General features: G+C 40.7%; 1 protein-coding gene and 2 pseudogenes across 6 annotated transcripts in view; all 3 read left to right on the top strand.

Moving 5' to 3' along the window:
* The first annotated feature begins 2,794 nt into the window (after positions 1-2,794).
* Positions 2,795-6,681, top strand: LOC101440989 (ubiquitin-associated protein 1-like; annotated as a pseudogene).
* Positions 6,682-6,821: 140 nt separating this feature from the next.
* On the top strand, positions 6,822-7,208 carry LOC101437535 (NHP2-like protein 1 pseudogene; annotated as a pseudogene).
* A 4,395-nt stretch (positions 7,209-11,603) lies between these two features.
* Positions 11,604-19,760, top strand: part of RIF1 (replication timing regulatory factor 1) — a 66,585-nt gene continuing 58,428 nt past the window's right edge. For 3 of the 6 annotated variants that reach the window (XM_058300934.1, XM_058300935.1, XM_058300931.1), the window contains exons 1-8: positions 11,664-11,796; positions 12,190-12,303; positions 13,069-13,147; positions 14,549-14,645; positions 15,542-15,669; positions 15,750-15,844; positions 16,685-16,874; positions 18,482-18,574. In XM_058300934.1, the coding sequence (XP_058156917.1) occupies positions 12,200-12,303; positions 13,069-13,147; positions 14,549-14,645; positions 15,542-15,669; positions 15,750-15,844; positions 16,685-16,874; positions 18,482-18,574 (786 nt within the window). In that variant the 5' untranslated portion in view covers positions 11,664-11,796; positions 12,190-12,199. Of the gene's footprint in view, positions 12,002-12,189; positions 12,304-13,068; positions 13,148-14,548; positions 14,646-15,541; positions 15,670-15,749; positions 15,845-16,684; positions 16,875-18,481; positions 18,575-19,760 lie in introns of all 6 variants that reach the window. The other 3 variants (XM_071216438.1, XM_071216437.1, XM_058300933.1) reach the window with 3 other exon arrangements.

Below are 19,760 nucleotides of genomic sequence, written 5' to 3'. Positions count from 1 at the left end.
AAGAAATTTTAAAAGACTAAATAAATGGAAAAACATTCTGTGTTCATGAACTGGAAGACTAATTATTGTGAAGATGTCAATCTTACCCAAACTGACTTATAGACTCAATGCAATCCCAACAGCTTATTTTACAAAATTAGAAAAGGCAATTACGAAATTCATTTGGAAGGGAAAGTGTACCCAAATAGTCAAAAGCATTCTAAAAAAGAAGAGCAACTTTGGAGGAATTTCACTAACTGACCTTGAAACATATTACAAAGCTACAGTGGTCAAAACAGCATGGTACTGGCGTAAAGATAGACACGTTGATCAGTGAAATAGAATTGAGATCCCAGATATAAGCTCTAACCTGTACAGTCAACAAACCTACAAAGTTAATGTTAACAGGACAACACAGTCTCTTCAACAAATGGTCCTGGTACAACTGGACATCTAAAACTAAAAGAATGAAAGAGGACCCCTATCTTTCTCCCAATACCAGAATTTTTTTTTTAAAGATTTTTTTTTTATTTGTTTCTCTCCCCTTCCCACCCTCACCCCAGTTGTCTGTTCTCTGTGTTCATTTGTTGCATGTTCTTTTGTCCGCTTCTGTTGTCATCAGCAGCATGGGAACCTGCGTCTCTTTTTGTTGTGTCATCTTGCTGCATCAGCTCTCCGTGTGCGTGGCACCATTCTTGGGCAGGCTGAACTTTCTTTCACGCTGGGTGGCTCTCCTTACAGGGTGCGCTCCTTGCGTGTGGGGCTCCCCTATGTGGGGGACACCCCTGTGCGGCAGAGCACTCCTTGCGCCATCAGCATTGCACATGGGCCAGCTCCACATGGGTCAAGGAGGCCTGGGGTTTGAACCATGGACCTCCCATGTAGTAGACAGATTCCCTATCCACTGGGCCAAGTCCGCTTCCCCCTACACCAGAATTAACTCAAAATGGATCAAAGACCTAAATATAAAAGCCAGGACCATAAAACGACTGGGCAAAATGTAGGGAAACATCTTCAAGACTTTGTAGTAGGTGGTGGTTTCTTGGACCTAACACCCACTGTATGTGCAACAAAAGAAAAATTAGATAAATTGGACCTCCTCAAAATTAAATACTTTTGCACCTCACAGGACTATGTCAAAAGGGTGAAAAGGAAGCCAACTCAATGTGAGAAAATATTTGGAAATCCCATATCCAATAAGGGTTTAATATCCAGGATATATAAAGAGATGTTACAACTTAACAATAAAAAGACAAACGACCCAATTACAAAATGGGCAAAAGACTTGAGTAGACATTTGTCCAAAGAAGAAATACAAATGGCAAAAAAAACACATGAAGAAATGCTCAACATCACTAATGATTAGGGAAATGTAAATCAAAACTGCAATGAGATATCATTTCAAACCTATCAGATTGGCCACTATTAAAAAGACAGAGAACTACAAGTGTTGGAGAAGACATGGAGAGATAGGAACACTTATTCACTGTTGGTGGGAATGCAGAATGGTACAGCCACTGTGGAGGACTGTTTGACAGTTCCTAAAGAAGTTGAATATAGAGTTGCCACGTGACCCTACAATACCACTACTGGATATATACCCAGAAGAACTGAGAGCAGTGACATGAACAGACATCTGGATACTGATGTTCATAGTGACATTATTCATGATTGCCAAAAGTTGGAAACAACTCAAGTGTCCTTCAACAGATGAATGGATAAACAAACTGTGGTCTATTCACATGAGGGAATATTATAGAGCTGTAAGAAGAAATGAAGTTGTAAAGCACATGACAACATGCATAAATCTGGAGGACATTATGTTGAGTAAAGCAAGCCAGACATAAAAGGACAAATACTGTATGATTGCATTACAATGAACCAAATACATTGTGTAACATATTGTATGATTCAAAAAAATTTTATAGGCATCCAGTACATTTAATGGAGAAACGTGTTTTTATTCAACTGTTTTATTTTTAATTTTTAATTGTTTATATATTCAACTATTAATTATACAAAATAAAGTGAAAAAAATCACATCCTCAAAAAAATATACCTAATGTACAGTATGAAAAACAAAATAGGTATAGGGATATCTAGCCTATGTATTTTTTTTTTTAATTGGAGCAGTTGTAGGTTTACAGAATAATCATGCTAAAGTACAGAGTTCCCATATTCCCACCCCTCCTACACGCAGTTAGTGTTCCCTATTATTATCTGTGAGTATTTGAAGCTAGTGGATCCCAGAAAATCCCGTTCTTAAAGCTAATCCATGTAACCAGAACGTAAACCTATTATAGGCAGGACCTATTATTAAATTACTTCACTTGAGGGCCTTTGATTAGATTGTAGGACCCAGGGTGGGCCTTAATCCTCTTACTGGAGTCCTTTAAAAATGAAGGAATAAAAAGCCAGACACAAAAAACGAAGAACCCAGAAGCTGAGAGAGAAGGTCTAGGAAACTAGAAGCCCGATTGCCGTCAGCTGCAACTCTAGAAGGAAGTGAGCTGCAGGAGACAGTGAAGGCTGGCAGACACTGTGATTGTGTCCTGCCACAGAAAAGGAATCCAGGACCCTCAACAGTCAGTCCTTAGGGAGAAAAGCATTGCCTGATGAAGCCTTGATTGGACAATTTCATAGCCTCAGAACTAAATTGCCACAGCCACCCAAAACTTCAGCAACAACCCCACTGTCAGTCAGCAGCCACAGCATCAAGGCGAGACTCATTACCAGCAAAAAGATACAAATCACTGAAGGCTAAGATGATAATGAGCATTTTCAGCAATAAAGCATTTTTAAATTAAGGTTCTAAATGGCTTCTAAGAAGTTGGGTACAGATTTTCATGAGACTTTCAGTTACCATGACAATATTCCATTTAAAATAGGAGAAGAGGGAGGTCCGCGGTTCAAACCCCGGGCCTCCTTGACCCGTGTGGAGCTGGCCATGCGCAGTGCTGATGCGCGCAAGGAGTGCCGTGCCACGCAAGGGTGTCCCCCGCGTGGGGGAGCCCCACGCGCAAGGAGTGCGCCCCTGAGGAGAGCCACCCAGCGTGAAAAGAAAGAGCAGCCTGCCCAGGAATGGCGCCGCCCACACTTCCCGTGCCGCTGACGACAACAGAAGCGGACAAAGAAACAAGACGCAGCAAAACAGACACCAAGAACAGACAACCAGGGGAGGGGGGGAAATTAAATAAATAAATAAATTTAAAAAAATAAAAAATAAAATAAAATAAAATAAAATAGGAGAAAAGGCAAAACCCTAGCTAAAGTTGGTCAACCTATTGGCTTCTCCTTGCCTGATTGTTTGCAGGTTGTCAGAGAAGTACAGTATGACTTCTCCTTGGGAAAGAAAACCATTGAATGGGCTGACGATATTAAGAAAATCCAAGAAATCCAGTGGGAAGCCAAGTGCAAGGCTGAGGAAGTAGAAGCTCAAGTTAATTCTAAGAATGACCCTGAGGGTAAAAGCAAATTAAGCTACTCCAAGGGTATTAGTCAGCCAAAGGGGTGCTGATGCAAAATACCAGAAATCTGTTGGCTTTTATAAAGATTATTTATTTGGGGTAGAAGCTTACAGTTACCAGGCCATAAAGCATAAGTTACTTCCATCACCAAAGTCTTCTGCCACATGTTGGAGCAAGAGTCTACCAATATCTGAAGGGTTCAACCTTCCTTCTTCCTCTTAAGGCGCCAAGGACCCAATTTCTTCCTATCTCAGCTGTAGACTGGTATAAGGCTCGTCTCTCTCCCCAGGATTCATTTCTTTCTTTTTTTCTAAAGATACTTTGATTACATAAATAACAGATAAAAAATGTAGGGGATTCCCATATGCCCCACTCCTTATCCCTCCCACACTTTCTTACATTAACAACATCTTTCATTAGTGTGGTATATTTGTTACAATTGATGAACTCATATCGGAACATTGCCACTAAGTGTGGATTTTAGTTTATGTCATAGTTTAATCTCTCTTCTGTACAATTTTTTAAGTTATGACAAGATATATAATGGCCTGTCATTGCAACATCATTCAGCACAATTCCAATGTCTCTAAAATACCTCCATATTACACCTATTTTTCCCTCTCCCTCCCCTCAGAACCTCTGGCAGCCACCGCCTCCACATCAATGATAAAAGTTCTTCCATTGCTAGAATAACTATAAGTCTATAGTAGAATAACAGTAAGTCTACTCTAGTCCATCATTCATTCCCCAGTCCTGAGGATTCTGGGATGGTGATGCACATTCTACCTCTAATTGAGATGGGGCTTAGATCCCGTGGGGCAGATGGATGAGACTATCTTGTTTGCAGTTGTAGACTCTCTCTGTTCCTTTGGATGGTTGTTGTATAACATTATTTCCTTGTTAGTTGTCCTGGGTGAGTCCAATGAACTTGAGAGTAGGTGTTGCGCTCTGTTGAGATTCAGGGCCTGACTCTCACATGGAAAGTCCAAACATTTAAGTCTCTTGGACATAAACCTATCAACTCTAGTACTAACTATAGGTTGAAATAGAAGGGGCAGAAGAACCATGTGTAGGGAAACCACAACTGAGTCCAATTCGGTCACACTGGGAAGCATAATTTCCAAAGTAGGGTGCCAAATTCCTGAGCTGTCAGCATTGCCTATAGTGTCTGGATGTCTCTGGAGCCCTCAGAAGTCCTGCTATTTGAGGCAATAGTTACTGTGGCAGTCAATGAGATCCTGCTGAGATGTGTATAAGCGTATTCTCTGGAATGACCTTTCAACTCACTTAGTAGTCTCTTAGCCATATAAACTCATTTGCCTTTAACCTTTCCCCCTTTTGGTCATGGTCTTTTTCAAGTTGCATTGTTAGTCAGTGCCAAGGAAGCTCATCCCCAGGAGTCATGTCCTGGGGCTTGTTTCTTTCTGGGCTCAGCTGCTCAGTTCTCTTCACAAACTCAGTTGTAGACTATCAGGCTCTTCTCTCTTCCTGGGGCCTCTGCAGTGTCTAATGAGCTGTCTCTCTTCCTCTGTCTTCTTTTCTGAGTATTTACTTCCCAGGGCTCCAGCATCAAAACCAAAATTCTCTCCTCTGCCATGTTGTTTCTCTGTGAGTCCCTGTCCCTTTGGTTGGCAGGGGCTCAACGTCCTACTGTCAAGGCCGAACCAAAGCCCTAATCAAAATTTAATCAAATAAAAGTGAAACCTCTGAATTTAATACAATCCAATATGCCCGGAGGAACAGACCAGTTTACAAACACACTCCAATATCTACTTTTGGAATCCAAACTGCCCCACCAAGATTCACAGTACATCCACAACTCTACCGCCTGTCGATCTCATCCTTGCCAGCCTACGGCACAACAGCATCCTTACCCCAACTCAGATTAGCAGCAGTGCTAGGTAACAGAATGTTCTCAGTCCACCCCACACAAGGGCACATTTCAATCCTGCTGACTTTCAATGTGAAGAGGACCCATTTGATAATCTGGAGTTAAAAACTACTGATGAAGGAAGAGATGAGAAACATTCTGACAGGACCCATTATTGAGGCACAGCGTCAGGCAACAGTCTGGCTTGCCTCTCTGGCCAGCTCTGGCGCGAAGTAGGTACCGCTTCCGCTAGGGTAAGGGTGGTTGGTACGGGCGCTCCGCCCTTGGCCTGGTATGGGCGTCACCGCCCTCGGCCCGCCCTTCGGCCCTCCCACCACACGTCATCTCATGCCCCCCCCTGCTTGCCGAGCCGACCGCCTAGCCTTATAAGGGCATGTAGCCCGCCCGGACCAATAGGGAGCTGGGGCCAGCAACGGCCCTCCCCGCACCAGCCCAGTATATCAGTGCCTGCAGTTCCGCAATAAACCAGATCTGCGCCATCAGCCAGTCTCCGTGGTCTGTCTCCTCTAGCCGGGCCGCCTCGTCCTCACCTCCTGCGACCCCACGAAGCCCCGCAGAGGCTTCACATTATGACTCAGACTTTGGAAAATAACTTGCCCAGAGGAGGCTCTAGGTCTGTGTTTCAAGATGAGGAGGTACTGGCATTCTAGGACAACCCTAGATTTTAAGCCCTTTCACAAACCCAATGACTTTCTAACCTTACCACAGTTGGCAACTGTGGAAGATGTTGCTGTCTTCCAAAGTGGCCTTCCCCCATTCCTATAGTAAACAATATCAAATCTCTGTCCTTTCCCAAACTTGATTGTTTTTTTTTCCTAAAGATTTTATTTATTTCCACCCACATTGTTGTTTGTACTCACTGTCTGTTCTCTGTGTCCATTCACTGTGTGCTCTCTGTTCTGTGTCTGCTCATCTTCTCTTTAGGAGGCACTGGGAATCAAACCCAGGACATCCCCTCTGGTGGGCAGGAGCTCAACTGCTTGAGCCACATTCGTTTCCCCAAACGTGATTCTGATGACAGTAATCAGAAGACAGCCAAGCTGGTGTGCACTTCCCATAGCACATTCTGTCTCCACAATGGCATGTTCCAGAATTCCCTAAAGCCTTTCACCCAGAACAGTGCCAGTGAGCTCAATGGGCATCATATTCTTGGACTTTCAGCTTTGCACTTAGACAGCAGCATAAAGGTGCCAACCCTGTCCCCTTCTACCAAATGCCTTCCCTCTCTGTCTCGTCTGTGTGCATGGAAGAATCAAATCATCACCCCCAAATGCAGATCCCATGGCCACTCCATGTAACTTTTCAGTGTTAAAGCGCTGGACACTCCCAGATGTTCCCATCTGAACTGCAGAAGCTGAATGTGTCCTGAAAGCCATGAAGAAGAAAGGAGAGCTTCCTCAGGGTGACTGTCGGGGGAAGTCAGCGCTCCTCCTCTGACTCAGGCTGCCCTCTTTGTGGAGAAGTGAGACTGCGAACCCACAGCCATGACTGAGGCTCATGCCAATCTAAAAGCCTATCCCCTTACAGATGCCCACCTCACCAAGAAACTACTGGACCTCATTCAGCAATCGTATAACTACAAGCAGCTGCTTAAAGGAGCCAATGAGGCTACCAAAACCCTCACCAGAGGCATCTTTGAGCTCCTCATGATGGCTGCAGACACTGAGCCCCTGGAGATCATCTTACACCTCCCACTGCTGTGTGAAGACAAGAATGTGCCCTGTGTGTTTGTGTGTTCCAAGCAGGCCCTGGGGTGGGCCTGTGGGGTCTCCAGGCCTGTCACTGCCTGCTCTGTCACCATTAAAGAAGGCTCACAGCTGAAGCAGCAGATCCAGTCCATTCAGCAGTCCATTGAGAGGCTCTTAGTGTAAACCTACGGCCTCTGCCCTGCTCTCACAGCTGACTGCTCCCCCTGGGGTAGTGTGTCATATATTGTCTGTGTAGGTGTGTAGCGTTTTCAGCTACTTTTTATTGTTAAAAAAAAGAAGAAGAAGAAGAAAGGAGAGACTATTGAGCAGATTCTTGACTATTTCTTTGTACATGGACAGCTCTGTGAGAAGGGCTTCAACCTTCTTTTAGTTGAAGAGGCTCTGGAAATGTTCTAGTGTTCAAAGGAAAAGATGATGGAGTTTTTTCAGTTAATGAGCAAATTTAAGGGATTGGACTTTGATCTGAAAGCCATTAAGGAAGTTTTGATATTACACAACAATGATCAGGACAATGCTTTGGAAGACCTAGTGGCTTAGACAGGATCTAGCTGAGACCAGGCCCTCCCTGCACTGACACAGAACCAAGATCCCCAGGGGGCCCTGGAGAGCCCACCTCTGGGCAAGAGAAGAGGCACACTTCTTCTGGGTTTGCTTTTAGGGGAGGAAGGTTAGGTGCTTGCCAGTTTCTATGAGCCTAGCTCTGAGCTGGGGAGAAAGTGGGGAAGACTTGGGCAAGTGCCACCAGAACAGTTCTGGCTGTTCCTTCCATATTAAATGTATTTGAATTTTGAGAAGTATCCTTCCCCACCTCAGCCCACCAGAGACTGCCTTGGTCATTCTAGGGTTTATATATTAATGCCCAAACGTTGCCTGGCTGCCAAGTGAAGTCAGAGAGAAGGGGTGGGAGAGCCAGGTTTAGGGCTGTTTTGGGGCTAGATTACCCTTCTCCCCCTTCCCCACAGGTAGACAACTTGAATCCACGTTCAGCACAATTGAAAGGTTCATCCAGGGTGTTAAGGATTTTTTTGGTTTTTCCCTTTTAAACAGTTTCTTAGTGTTATACTGGTTCTGCAATTCTCTGAGGTGCAAAGAATGTCCTTTTCTGTGTAGGTCCCTGAGATTGCCTCTTCTGCCAGAAAGCCACCATGCTTCCCTGCCCTGGCCTGTTTCTTTTGGCTTGGTTTGGATTATAGTTCTCTCCAACCCGCAGTTTTAGAGTCCTGTGCTCTAGGAAACAGTTGTCACTTTAAGAAACCAATGGCCCCTTCACAGCACATCGAATGGGGAGAAAACAAGCCACAGTTTAGTTGCCTAGCACAAACCATCTCCTTTCTCCTTGGAGAATGGCCTTTTCCTCTAGTCCACAGCTTTAGGATGATACAATGGGTAACACCTAGTCATAGAAATCAGTCTCTTTAGTTTGTTTTATATCATTAAATATCTAAATACAAAGGGGAAAAAAAAGTAAATCTACTACAAAAGCTATACTACAGTACTGTGAGTAGAACAGAGCTCATTAAATGGTGATGAGTGCAGTTTAAGTAGAAGGCTTTCTTCTTTTTTTCTTTTCTAGGAGGTACTGGGGAAGGAAATAGGGACCTTGTATATGTGAAACAGGCTCTCAAGCACTGCTACATCAGCTCCCCAGTATAGATTAGCTTTTGAGTTCCACATGACTATTTTAAAGTTCTCTGTCTTACGCTTTAAGGTTTATGTTGCTTATTCATAAACCCAGGAAAAGTACATCTTCATTTTAGAATTGTTGTGAGGAATAAAGGAGATGTAATGCACCTAACACTCAATAAAAGGTAGTTTAAAAAAAAAAAAGAGAGGTGAAGGATTTTCTTGTTTGTCAGCTTTTTTGTTTATTATTATTGAAATAATGAAAGTGCTCTAATAATGATTGAAGTAATGATTGCAAAACAAAAACCATTGGTTGCATACTTTGGATGAATTGTTTGCTTTATTAATATGTATCAATAAAATTGATTTGTTTTAAAAAAGCAATGTTAAATCTTGAAAATTATTTATGCTTAAGCCATAAATTGGGATTCTAGATCAATTTTGGATAGACAGATCTGAGAAATGTTGGGTAAGGAGAATCATCAGTATTTCTGGGGCAAGTAGGAAAGAGGATAGATAAAAGATTATAAACTGAGTAATGTGTGATTAAAGACAAGAAGTTAGAAAGGGACATAAAATTGAGGGTACATGGATTTTCATCCTGAAGGAAAAAATGGTCTGGGGAGAAGAGATAAAGGATTTGGAGAGGCAGAGAAGGTAGAAATTTGGTATTAGATGAATAATTGAAGGGATTGATCAATTAATCCATGGATGGATTAATTCAAACTATATTTATTGGGTGCCAGGTACTATGAATATATTGCCCAGTGGAAGATCAGGTGGTGGCTCCAAAATTTCTATAAAAGAGAAGCTTGAGGCAGTAATCTGGTTGGAAGGGTGTGGAAAAGGGTGAGGAGAAGAGACTGGCCTTGACTCTGTAATCTCTTAAACTTCAGATCAGATTGGAATGTTTATTGTGAAAATACCAAAGAATAGGGAGGGGCACTAATTGAGATTATGGGTGAAACTAATTCCCCTCAGGCGGAACCTGAAATTGGTTGCTGCATACAAATAGAAAAGAAACAATAATAAATTAGTGAGAGGCTCTGGGGGAATGTGTGTGGGGAGAGTTTATCAGTGAAGATTTTTATACAAGAAGTTATTTTCATTGAATTTTACTCATCACTCTTTTAAACTAGGGAATTAATGTTCCAAACACAAGGAACAACATAGATCTTAAAGACGGAGAAAAGTAAGAGATCCTGGCAGGCTGTTCTGAACCAGCCTGAAGTGGGGTAAGGCTGGAGATGAAGGGTGAGCAATGGCACAGTCATAATAGGTGTGCATGTCATGCCAAGAGTTTTGAAATTCACTTGTAATTGATGGTAACCACTGAAGGATGGGAGTGACAATGATCATACATAGTATGTTAGGGTGGTCACAGTTTCATACATTTGAAAGAGATGCATGCAACATCACCAGCATAAACCCTTTATAAATGGAAAATTATGAAAACATGGGTTAAAAAAAAGTTCTGCCTACATGGAATTTACATTCTAGTGCTAAGAAGCAGATATGATATAATATATAATAAATATAATACGTAGTGATAAATGCTAGAAAGAAGACTAAAGCGTGGTAAGGGACATAATCATAGGGTGGAGGTAGCTATCTTAAGGCAAGCTCAGTGTTCTTTCCACTAAATCTCAGAGCCACCATGGAGAGTAATCGGTTTCAAACCCTCTCTCTCGCTTTCCAACACAGGAGCTCCACTCTACTGAAAGCCAATTGTTGCAAACAGGTCCATGTATTTTATTCATTGTCTAATAACTTCTTTTCCTTCTTAAAAATCTGTATTGACTTCTCAAAGCCCAGAAAATCAAAAAGCAAATTCCCTTATGAAAGTTAAAAGGCATGTAATCAAGCTGCACTGAAAACCTTTCTCTGCCATTACTTACTTCCATATGGTCTCCACATTTCACCCAGATACAACTCTTCATTCCTTAGTCTTTAATTTTCAGTTTGGCTGACAAAAGCTTGGGTGTCACCCTCCCCCTATTCTTTCATTTATTCATTTAAGACACATGTTATATATTGGGTGCTTAGTTTGGCAGACACTTTGCTAGTGAGAAGACACAAAGAAGAGCAAAATGCAGCCCTGACCTCCAGAGGAGGTAGTTCTGCTGCATAGTGGGGCACTCAAGTCTGGGGCCTGGACAGCAAGAATCTGGAGTGGAAGGCCCAGCTGCTGGGCCTTGGATGCCTACTTTAAAGTTAATACAATCCTGTAGGTTGTGGGGAGCTCTCAAACGCATTTGAAAAGGGGAGCAGCATATTGATAATAATGAAACTGATTTTCTGATTTTCATTAAGCTCTTGCAAGTGTAAAGCCCTGGCCAACTCCTATCCTTCAACACCCCAGGCATAAGAGAAAAATGCAGATCCCTGGAAGCAACCTAAGCCTACAGAATCGCAATGTCTCAGGGCTGGGCCCAGATATCCGCAATTTAAATGGAATAATCCCAGGCGTTGTTACATATGCGTAATACTTGAGAGACTCTGACTTCTCCTAGTTTTTTTCAGTTAAACTTCACCTGAAGTAGGTACCGTTATTATCCCCGTTTTACAGAAATAAACTTCTTTGGAAAAGTTTATTAACTTGCTAAAATCACACAGAGCCGGATTTCGAATCTAGGCCTGCTTGGGGCGAGGACTCTACACATAACAGCGTGTTATCTCCTCTCGCAGCGTGAGTTATTGTTAATTTTTGAACGAGCACTGGCCTTGGAGTTTGAAAACTTACTCCTAAATTCCACTAACCAGTCTGGCGAACTTGGGCGATTTACTCCTTTGGGAATTTCAGGTCTCCAGAAATACTTAGGGCGAAACACCCTCACCTGCGGGGCGACCTGAGGCGCTGGGCGGGGCGAGCCGAAGGGCGGAGCAGCAGGGCGGGGAAGCGAGGCGATCGATCACTCCGGCGCGCCGCTCCCTGTTGGATTGGTTCGAGCCTCTCCCGCCAGGCCTACCCTTCTCCCGCGCGCTCTTGCGCCCGCCCCCGCGGCCATCTTTGACTAGGAGGGAGAGGGCCGCACGCGTGAGTAAACAGCCCGACCCGGGAAAGTCGATCTCTGCTCGAGTCCGGGTGGTGCGGGGAAGCGGCGGAGAGGACGCAGTCCTGGCCATCGTACGTGGAGATGATATCAGGGTTGCAGTGCTAGGCCTCGTGGAACCCTCAGGCGAGCGCAACCTCCGCCCCCTCGCGGCGAGACGCCTCGCTCCCCGCGTTTCTCTCGGCCCTCCCCCGCTTCGGTCTCCTCCCCCCCTGTTGAAAGCTGCCCGGGAAAGTGGTGGCGGGAGCGGGCCCGCGGCTGAGCGCGGCGTGAGCCCGGGTGCGTGTTGCCGGGCGAAGGACGAGGCGGGGATCTCGGGTTTGTGCGCAGGGGCCCAGGGTTGCGGAGCGGCCGGCCTGTGAGGCCGTGGAGGTGCGCGCGGGGCTAGGGGGCGGGCTCGCGCTGGGCCGCCGCGGGGCTGTTTCTATCGGTCACAGGCTTTTCTCTTCTTCCGGTCCGTGCCTTAGGGTGGCCGACATGACGGCCCCGGGTCACAGCCCCCTCGCGCCGCTGTTGGAGACTTTGGAAGACGCTTCCGCCTCCCTTGGAGAGCAGACCGATGCTTACCTAAGTTTGACCAGGTGAGGCCCGTTTGGGGGTTTCGGGAAGGGGGGTGGGGGAGATGGTCGGGGTAGGACGCTGGGCATGAGGTTGTGTGTTCTGAAAAGTATGGCAGCTGTGAGGACGCTGGGGTCGCAGGCGGTGTGAGGTGCACCTTAAGTGACCTTTGCGGATGGCGCTGCACAGCTTGAGGCGTCTGCACGAAATGAGGGCGTCTGCACGTGTGTCTTGCAATCGAGGGATTCAAAAAAGTTTTAGTTTTAAGTGGTCATGGTCGAGGAGGAGGGGTTTTCAACGTAGGTGCTGACGTATCGGAACTGTGTGGCAAACCAGAAACGGCTTTGTAATAGATAACAATAACCCGATTTTTAGTTTAGTTGCAAGAATTTTTTGAGGGGGGGGGAATTAATTTCCTCCTTGATTATCTGTAATTATTTGGAAATTGCTAGAAAACTGGCACAAAACGGTAAGGGTTTAGCAAATTTTTATTAGGTTTGTACATAGGGTGGGGTAAGTGTTTCTGATCTTCATACGGTGACACTGTCAAAAATTGTATATTGTATGCACTGAATGCAAAAAGTTATTCCGAGGGGTTTTTTTTCCCACCTTTATTTCAGATGTATATTATATTTGTATATTATATTCTGAAGTATTTCGAGCATTGAATCATTTCATTTACTTGCAATCTAAACTTCAGTAAAGGCTATATAGATATTTTAAGGAGTGATTCTAGTACATTTTCGTGCCTGCTATTTGTATACACTTACGATCTTTCTGGTTTTAAGTCGTATGACTGGTGAAGAGGGAAAAGATGTCATTACCGAAATTGAGAAAAAGCTTCCTCGGCTATACAAAGTTTTAAAGGTATGTGTCTGTTGTAGTTTTTCACTTTGGGCTGTTTTAAGGTTTTCACCAGCTGACCCCATAAAAACTTTTAATTAAAATAAAATGACATAAATAATGTTTATTAGATGATTATAATATCACTTTTTTAGTACTTACAATGTATTGGGTACTTTTTTTCGTAACTTTCCATGCTTTCTCTTACTTGACTCCTTATATACTTTTTTTTTTTTAAGGTTTTTTATTTATTTCTCTTCCCTTCACTGCCCTTTCCCTACCAGTTGTCTGCTTTCTGTGTCCATTCACTGTGTGTGCTTCTGTGTCTGCTTACGTTCTTGTCTCTGGCACTGGGAATCTGTTTCTTTTTTTTGCATCACCTTGCTGCGTCAGCTCTTGGTGTGTATGGTGCCACTCCTGGTCAGGTTGCACTTTTTTGCCCTGGATGGCTCTCCTTATGGGGTGCACTCATTGCACGTGGGGCTCTTACGCGGGGGACACCCCTGGCACTCCTTGTGCATCTCAGCACTGCCCGTAGGCCAGCTCATCACACTGGTCAGGATGCCCTGGGTTTGAACCCTACATCTTCCATGTGGTAGGTGGACGCTGTATCCATTGAGCCAAATCCGCTTCCCCTTATATACTTAAAATGTTATTCTTTAGGGCCCCAACACAGGTAAATTGGTTAACTTGCCTAGGGTGATCTGTTTTGGTCATTTGAACCCAAAATTTGTACTCTTAATTTGGAAGCAGTGGTCAGAGAATATTTAATGTTTTCTTCCCTTTTGTGGGAATGTATTTACAGATAAGTCTTCTCAGATTTAATTGTTTTGATCTACTCTGTGGGTAAAATTTGTTTAAAAATTTTTTTTATTGTGGTAACTTGTGACATAAAATTTCCTATTTTAATCACTTTCATATGTCCAATCAGAAAAATAGGCATTGGAGATAAGTAACTGGACTAGGAAATGGTATGAGGGAAGTAAACGAGGGCTTTGCGATGTAGTTAGACTAGCTTTGATAGGCTTTGGGTTTTACAGCTTTTATATATGTAAGGATGATTTGGGCTTTCAATTCTAGATGGACCGGGATTCAGGTTTTCTTATCTATAAATGGGATTTTTTTTTTTTTAAGAATGAGGTAATGTTTAGAACTTCTAAGCCATATTAGGTGCTGAACTAAATATTACATTCCATCCATTTGCCATCTCTCTAGTTTGTCTTCCGTTCTTTGTCAAACCGTATCTTTTACTTCTGATTTTATTCCTTTTTTATCTACTCTCAAAGACTTACTCATTGGTTGGGTTAAAAATGTAATGATTTTGCTTGTTTTTTAAATCAATTTTTGCTCTCTAAAAATTGGTTTCCAGTTGTCCTTGTATGTGATAAAGTATGCAAACAATTAAACATGGTTTTGTTTTTATAGACTCACATTTCCAGTCAAAACTTGGAGCTTTGTAGTGCTGCTCTACAGGCCTTGGGGTTTTGCTTATATAACCCTAAAATTACCTCAGGATTATCAGGTACTTACATTTATCACTGTTAATATTTTTAGAGTTTATAAGTATGTACCATTTGATGGTGTTACAAAGGACTAGTTTCATAAATTGTAAGCTTTTTAAAAAATTTTTTTGGTCTAACCTAGGCACTTTTAGGATTTGCTTTTGAAAAATAATGTTGAGGCTGTCATTATAGGAAGATTTCTTTTTTCTAGACACATGTCTAATTAGGATACAATACAATTTGCCCATATCAAGTCTATTTAAATATGATTGCTATAAAAACTTACCCTTGTCCTTGTAAAACTCATCTCTTGACCTGGAAGTTATAATAATTTAGATGGTCGTTTACTTTATAAAATTTTAACCAGACATATGTATTATGGAACATGCTGGACTTAAACGTTCTTTTATGTAGTGATGAATGTGGAATAATTTAAATTGAAAGCATAGGACCTAATGGTTGGGTTTGCCATTGTAAAGGAAACTTAGAAAATGATCTTTTGAAAGGTTAAATCAGGAATAGGTAGTATCAGAAAGCTGTTACCAGTTTCTTCTGAGGGAAAATTGATGATGCTTTTTTTCCAACGTAGGAACAACCTAAAGTAGAAGTTGTTCATTTTGGTGCTGAGTTATAGGGCAAAAAAATTGTCCTGTTAAGTTCAAAACTACCAAAGATACCTATAAAATTATTTCATTTGTGCATTTCAGAGGATCTGATTTAGAGTCTCTATTCTATGAAACTTCCCATCTGGTCTGAGTTTTTTTATTTCGGGAAAAAATTTTATGTCAGTAGTGGTTTTCGGGGTCCTTTTCTCTGGATATGAATTTAATTCTTGTACAATGAAGCAGACATTTTTCTCTTTTATATTTGAGATTTTGAAATATTTTGCATAATTAGGAAATTGCTTGTTTTTCAGAGACAAACAGTCAGGAATTACTTTCAAAATTGAATGATATTGTTAAGACTTCAGACAAAAATGTACGTACTAGGGCACTTTGGGTGATATCTAAGCAGACATTTCCCGGTGAAGTTGTTGGCAAAGTGGTGAGTATAGTTTTTTGTATATGCCTTCTTACCTATATGCCAATAAAAAAATTTCAGCTTATTTGTTTTTGGTCTTTTAGGTATCCAGTATTATTGATTCACTGGAGATAGTATTTAATAAAGGAGAGATGCATTCTGCTGTTGCTGATTATGAAGCATTAAATGTCATTATAAGGTAATTGCATTTGGGTGTTGTGCAAATTGGAAGATAGTTTCAGTAAAGTTGGAATTTATTTCAAAGGTATGAACTTTTGGAACTTGAATATGTAATAAACTAAAAGTCACAAGAAAACAAAAAAAATAACAGGAAGGAAGTAGGTGTGCATAGTGTTGCTAGATTTGTTTTTACTGAGGAAGTCTTAAAAGTAAAATCTTGGTTATGGCGTTAATAGTGTTAATTTTACAAATTATCTCTGATAAAGCTTTTGGAAGGGATTAATAAATAGTGTAAACTTTAAACTTTAGGAAGGCAATAGTCTAGCAGCAGATGAGAGGACAGAAAAATCCCCTGTGTTCTAACCCTTTCCTTTTTCAGTGGTTCTGCTAATGGCACAGGTTATTTGATGACATGATTTATGTCTTGCCTTGTTTTTCATTCTTTAAAACATTTTCTTTAGCTGTTCAGCTGTTTAAACTGCTTAGTTTTCTGTTGCCCTTCCTCATTGATGCTCAGATTATATCACAGTTTTCTGGCTGTCCACTTACAAGAACACTGAATTTAGTTGGAAGAAGATAATTAGTATTTCACAATTTTCATTCTGAAGTTAAACATTTATAAAAAGTAATACAGAAAGGTAAAGATTAGCAAGGAAAAATTCTCTAATCCTTTTCCCTTAAGTAATCCTTAATAGATTGATTACTGCTTTCAGGTTTATTTCTTTTTGGGAGTGTGGGTGTATGTATCCATGTATTCTAAAATAAATGGATCATACTATGTATTTGTGGATGTGGTTCACGTTCTTGGTAATTTACACTTTAAAAATAAGGCCAAACTGATTGGATTTCTACATTTTAGGCTGATTGAACAAGCCCCGGTTCAGATGGGAGAAGAGGCCGTCAGGTGGGCAAAACTGGTCATACCTTTAGTGGTTCATTCAGCTCAAAAGGTACATTTGCGGGGTGCAACTGCTCTAGAAATGGGAATGCCGTTATTGCTTCAGAAACAACAAGAAGTAGCATCTATTACAGAGCAGCTTATGACCACTGTAAGTATTATTTTATGTAAGGATTTTTCTGGTATTGCATCTAAAGGTTCCGCACTAAGCTTAGAATTCAGTTTGTGAGTTTTTTTGTATAATTGCAGTATGCTATAAGAGGCTTAACCTTGTGAATTAAAACAGTAAAGAATCATTGTTAATGTAAGTATGCTGTTCCTACAATACAGACAGGATTGTACAGATTTTATCTAGGCATTTTATCTCACCCAATGAGTACTAAATAGGAAGGAATTGCCTTTTTGGAAAAAGAAAGTACATTACTGATCCAGGGTTATTTGGGTTGTTAAAACATAATCCCAATAACTATAAAATTAATGCATTTAGCCACATCTAGTCTATACAATTTCCTAAAGTTGTATATCCCAGATTTTAGGTTTTCTAACCTGTTCTTATTTACTTATTCATTAAACACATATTTATTCAGCACTTATTATATGCAGGGCACTGTTCTAGGCACTGTGACTATAGCAGTGAATAAAAGGAACTCGGCTTATTTTCTTATGGGAAAGATAAAGTATATAGTATACTAATTGAAGAATACAATGGAGAACAGCAATGACTGTGGATAGAGACTGCCATTGGAGAGGAAAGGTGAAATGGGTCAGCAAAGATTAGGGCATTTAAAGAGTGATTTGAGGGTGATATGGGAGTTAGTTGTTTGAGTAATATGGAGGAATCTCATTCTAGACAGGTGGAGACATGAGAGCAAAAGGCCTTGATTGCTTATTTGTGTGCCTGGTGGTGGTTGGGAACACAAAGGACAGTGTGATTGGAGTGGAGTGAAAAAGGGAGGAGGAGTAAGAGATGATACCACGAACAGAGCCATATGGCATGGGACCATGGGAGCTAATGTTAGGAATTGACTTTTACTCTGGGTTATGTAGAAAATCGTATTTGAAGATTTTGAGCTAAGGAATAGTATGTACTGATAGGGATTTTTTTAAAAATCACTGGTTTTATTGAGAATAAATTGTAGGGGTGCTAGAATGGGAGCAGGGAGACTAGGTAGGAGGTACTGTAATATTCTAGGTGGTGAGCCCTCCAGATTCTAAAACCCGGGTTTTTGTTCATTTGTTTCTTCACATTTTAAACCAAGAGGGTAATGCTTGGGATATAATTGAAGAAACTCCAAAATCGTCACTAAATTTTTTTTCTGATAAATTTCCTTCATTTTTAAGAGCATATACAAAATCTTTTGTATATTTGAACTGAAATTCTCTCAGATGTCTGTTAACCAAGACACTAGTAATGTATTTTTTTTTAGGTGTTAACATGAGAAGATTAAAATAATATTTGAATTCCAGTTAATGATGTTTTTAGGGGAGAGTATTGACAGAAAAAAATAAGTTAGATTGTTGAAAGGATGACTAAATAAGTGATAAAATAAGGATACTAAAGTGTTAATGTTAGAATCTAGGTGCTCATATTCAAATATTTAATATAAAATATTTTTAGCTTTGTTACATATGCTTGCAAGTTTTCCTAGTAAAATATTGGGAAAGAAGTTATTTTCTGAGTCAGTCTTTGAAAATTATTTATATACTGGATATTTTTCTAAGTGTCCTTTTGATAAATATTTTTGCTTTTATTTTCAGAAATTAATCTCAGAACTCCAAAAGCTATTTATGACTAAAAATGAGACTTATGTGTTAAAATTATGGCCTTTGTTTGTCAAACTTCTTGGAAAGGTAAGCGCCACAGTTAATGGCTAGTCCCCAATTTTTTATATGCCAGACTCATATCTTAATTTTCACTGATATGTCCTAACTTTACCTAAGATATTGGTATTTGTTTGTATTCTGTTCAGATGATAGTGTGGTTCATGGTCTCTTACGATTGTTAAAAGCTTTATATTTTTTTAAGTTTTTGTATTTTTATAGTGCATTCAATTTGTCCTTTTCTGGACCATTATTTTTTACTGGAATCCTTTGTATTATTTAGAAGTATTTTTGAAGATCTGGTTTTCTTGATTTTATCTAATTTCACTGTTCTATTAGCAGATATTATTGTTTTCTACATTTTCATTCCTGAACTTTTAGTTTTGGGAATTTAAGTGTATTTGAAAAGGCTATTCTTACTTGGTTTCAGGGTTTTCTCTTAAATATTATTATTACTATTATTAATTTTTTTATTTAAATTTTTTTTAATTTGTCTTTTTTTTTTTTTAAAAGATGCATAGATCACAAAAAATGTTACATTAAAAAATGTAAGGTTCCCATATACCCTACACCCCACCCCACCCCTCCCACATCAACAACCTCTTCCATCATTGTGGCACATTGATTGCATTTGGTGAATGCATTTTGGAGCACTGCTGCACCACATGGATTATAATTTACATTGTAGTATACACACACCCCCCCCCCAGTACGTTCAGTAGGCTATGACAGGTTATATAATGCCCAGCATCTGTCCCTGCAGTATCATTTAGGACAACAAGTCTCGAAAATGCCCCCACATCACATCTCCTCTTTCCTCTTCCTGCCTTCAGCAACTACCATGGCCACTTTGTCCACATCAGTGATAACAGTTTCTTCCATTGCCAGTCACAGTAGGTCTATAGTAGAATACCAATAACTCTAATCCATATTTTATTCCTCCATTCTGTGGACCCTGGGATGGTGATTCTCTAAATTGAGATGGGGCTTAGATCACACATGGTTGATGGAATAAATATTTTTTATATGAATGCCATGTTTTTGGTGTTACCTTGATACAATTTGGGATTTATCTACCTCTAATTTCCTGTGATGTTTTTGAAATGTTCTTTCATATATATTTTGTGGTCTTGAAGCTTGAATGTATATACAGAATTCAACACTTCATTATATTTAAATTCCTAGAAATTTATTGTTACAAGACACTTAACACTTC

Source organism: Dasypus novemcinctus, chromosome 7 (assembly GCF_030445035.2).
Source record: "Dasypus novemcinctus isolate mDasNov1 chromosome 7, mDasNov1.1.hap2, whole genome shotgun sequence".
NCBI lineage: Eukaryota > Metazoa > Chordata > Mammalia > Cingulata > Dasypodidae > Dasypus > Dasypus novemcinctus.
This window is presented reverse-complemented; position numbering and strand designations above follow the sequence as displayed.